The sequence below is a fragment of the Chaetura pelagica genome, unplaced genomic scaffold (genome assembly GCF_000747805.2).
Source record: "Chaetura pelagica isolate M959 unplaced genomic scaffold, ChaPel_1.0 scaffold658, whole genome shotgun sequence".
NCBI lineage: Eukaryota > Metazoa > Chordata > Aves > Apodiformes > Apodidae > Chaetura > Chaetura pelagica.
The window spans coordinates 10852-13156 of NW_009954168.1; the positions used below are offsets into that span (position 1 = coordinate 10852).

General features: G+C 61.4%; 1 protein-coding gene across 1 annotated transcript in view; it reads right to left on the reverse strand.

The window, feature by feature from the left end:
- Positions 1 to 117, reverse strand: part of ZNF710 (zinc finger protein 710) — a 3259-nt gene extending 3142 nt beyond the window's left edge. The window contains exon 1 of the mRNA XM_010002830.1: positions 103 to 117. Within this exon, the coding sequence (XP_010001132.1) occupies positions 103 to 117 (15 nt within the window). The remainder of the gene's footprint in view (positions 1 to 102) is intronic.
- Positions 118 to 2305: the final 2188 nt, after the last annotated feature.

Below are 2305 nucleotides of genomic sequence, written 5' to 3' on the forward strand. Positions count from 1 at the left end.
CCGCTGCACCGACCCACCCCCCCCCGCCTGCCTACACTGCCATGGCTGGGGAGGGAGAGACATGCACGTTAGCCCCCGTTCCCTGCTCTGCCAGCAGCTCACCCCCGTGTCACCCATTTCCTGAACACTGTCCCCAGCAACCCCCAGACTGACACCCCACGAGCCCCCTCTGGCCCCCCCCTGCTCTGACCTCCCCTGCCTCTGTCCTTCTGTGTCGAGAGGATTAAATTGGCACCTTGAGAACTTGCCCATGCTCAGCTTGCTGGTGCCCACACAGGGGCCTGGCAGCCCCCAGCCCCACACATGCCCCAGGGAGGACGGGAAAGGCTCCGGGAAGGATATGGAGCCCGAGCAGCAATGCCTGGCTCCCCTGATCCAAGCCAACCCAAGACTCCCATGGTCTGGATGCAGTGAGGGGCTCCCAGTGGGCACTCCACAGCAGCCCCCACGAGGCCAGGCGGGGAGCTGTCACCAGACGCAAGCACGGATCTGCTGCTTCCTTCTGCGGTGAAGGATGTTCTCCTAAATATAATTATTTCTGCAGCTACAACAAAGAGGAATCCTATGGGGGAGGTAAAACAGGAATAAACTCTAAACCCGATCATGTTGCAGTCCCAGGAGCTCCTACGTGGCGCGAGAGGCAATCGTGGGCTCAACACCTGCTCCCTGCCAGGAGAAACCCTGTTTTACCAGCGTATTGTCCCCTTGGTGCTCACTGCGTCCCTCACGCTGTGTCCCACCGGGCTGCCGGGACCAGGAGCTGCTGCAGCACACCAGGGCTGCCGGCAAAGCCACAGGCAGCTGCCTCCTCCTGCTGGTTCCTGCACAGCCATGACTGTGCCTCTGTCTGGTGGTGCCCTCTGTGTCCTCTCTGTGGCCACTGAAACACCAGGTCACCACTGGCACACATTGTTTTGGGGAAGAGGGAGTGATGGCGACGGGGAGAAGGACCAAAGGAAAAAGAGGAAGGGCCAGAGGAGGGGAGAGACCCTGATATCAGAGTCAGCACCCACCCAGGGTACCAGGTCCTCCCTCAGTATCCCCCTCATCTGAGCCAGACCTGGCCAATGGATCGGGCACCCTTGACCCAGGGACCAACGCACCCAGTGAGCAGACCCTCTGGTGCCTGTGTGGACACTGCTGTCCCCAGCCCTCTGTCCCCGAGCTCCCTCTGCCCTGCCATGGCAGCCAAACACTTTGCCAACAGCTCCAGCAACTTCTGGCCCCTGGCACCCTCCAGCCATGGCCCCCAGGACCCTCCAGCCCCAGCCCTTGCTTGGATGGGAGGAAGGTCCCAGATGAGCATCCCTGCCTCCTCAGACATCCATTCCCTGGGGGGGGAGTAGGGAAGGGCAGCCAGAAAAGAAGGGGAGTGGGACAGCTTCAGCCCCTCGCACCTCCAGCCCCCAGTGTAGAACCCTAAGGAACCAGCAGAGGGGAGATGGGGAGGAGGAGGAAGAGGATGGGGGGAGAAGGCGGAAGAGGATGGGGGGAGGAGGAGGATGGGGAGGGGGGAGCGGGAGTGCGGAGGAAGCGAAACAAAGGGAGGAGGGGGGGGGGGGGGGGGGGAGGGGGGGGGGGGGAGGAAGAGGAGGTCCCCTCTATCCCACAGTGAGGCCGAAGATGAGGAGGAGGAGGATGAAGAGGTTCCCTCTATCCCATGGTGAGGCCGAAGATGCTGAGGTGGCTCCAGCCCGTGGGGAGGATGAGGATGATGAAGAAAAGTCTCCAGCTGAGGTGAGGAGGAGGAGGAGGCCCCATCCAGCTCATGGTGAGGCTGAAGGTGAGGAGGAGGAGGAGGCCCCTTTATCCAATGGTGAGGCCGAAGGTGAGGAGGAGGAGGCCCCATCATATCCCATGGTGAGGATGAGGATGACGAGGAGGTGGTTGAGGATGAAGAGGCTGAAGATGAGTCTTCAGCCCGTGGTGAGGAAGAGGAGGAGGAGGAGGAGGGAGGTCCCCTCTAACCGTGGTGAGGCCGAAGGTGGGGAGGAGGAGGAGGTCCCAGGATGAAGGTGCTGAGGTGGCTCCAACTCGTGGTGAGGAAGAGGATGATGAAGAAGAGTCTCCAGGCTGTGGTGAGGAGGAGGAGGAGGAGGAAGGTTCCCTCTATCCCATGGTGAGGCCGAAGGTGAGGATGAGGAAGAGTCTCCAGCCATGGTGAGGATGAGGAGGCCCCTCTGTCTGATGGTGAGGCTGAAGGTGAGGATGAGGAGGAAGAGGAGGCTCCTCTATCTGATGGTGAGGCTGAAGGGGAGGATGAGGAGGAAGAGGAGGCTCCTCTATCTGATGGTGAGGCTGAAGG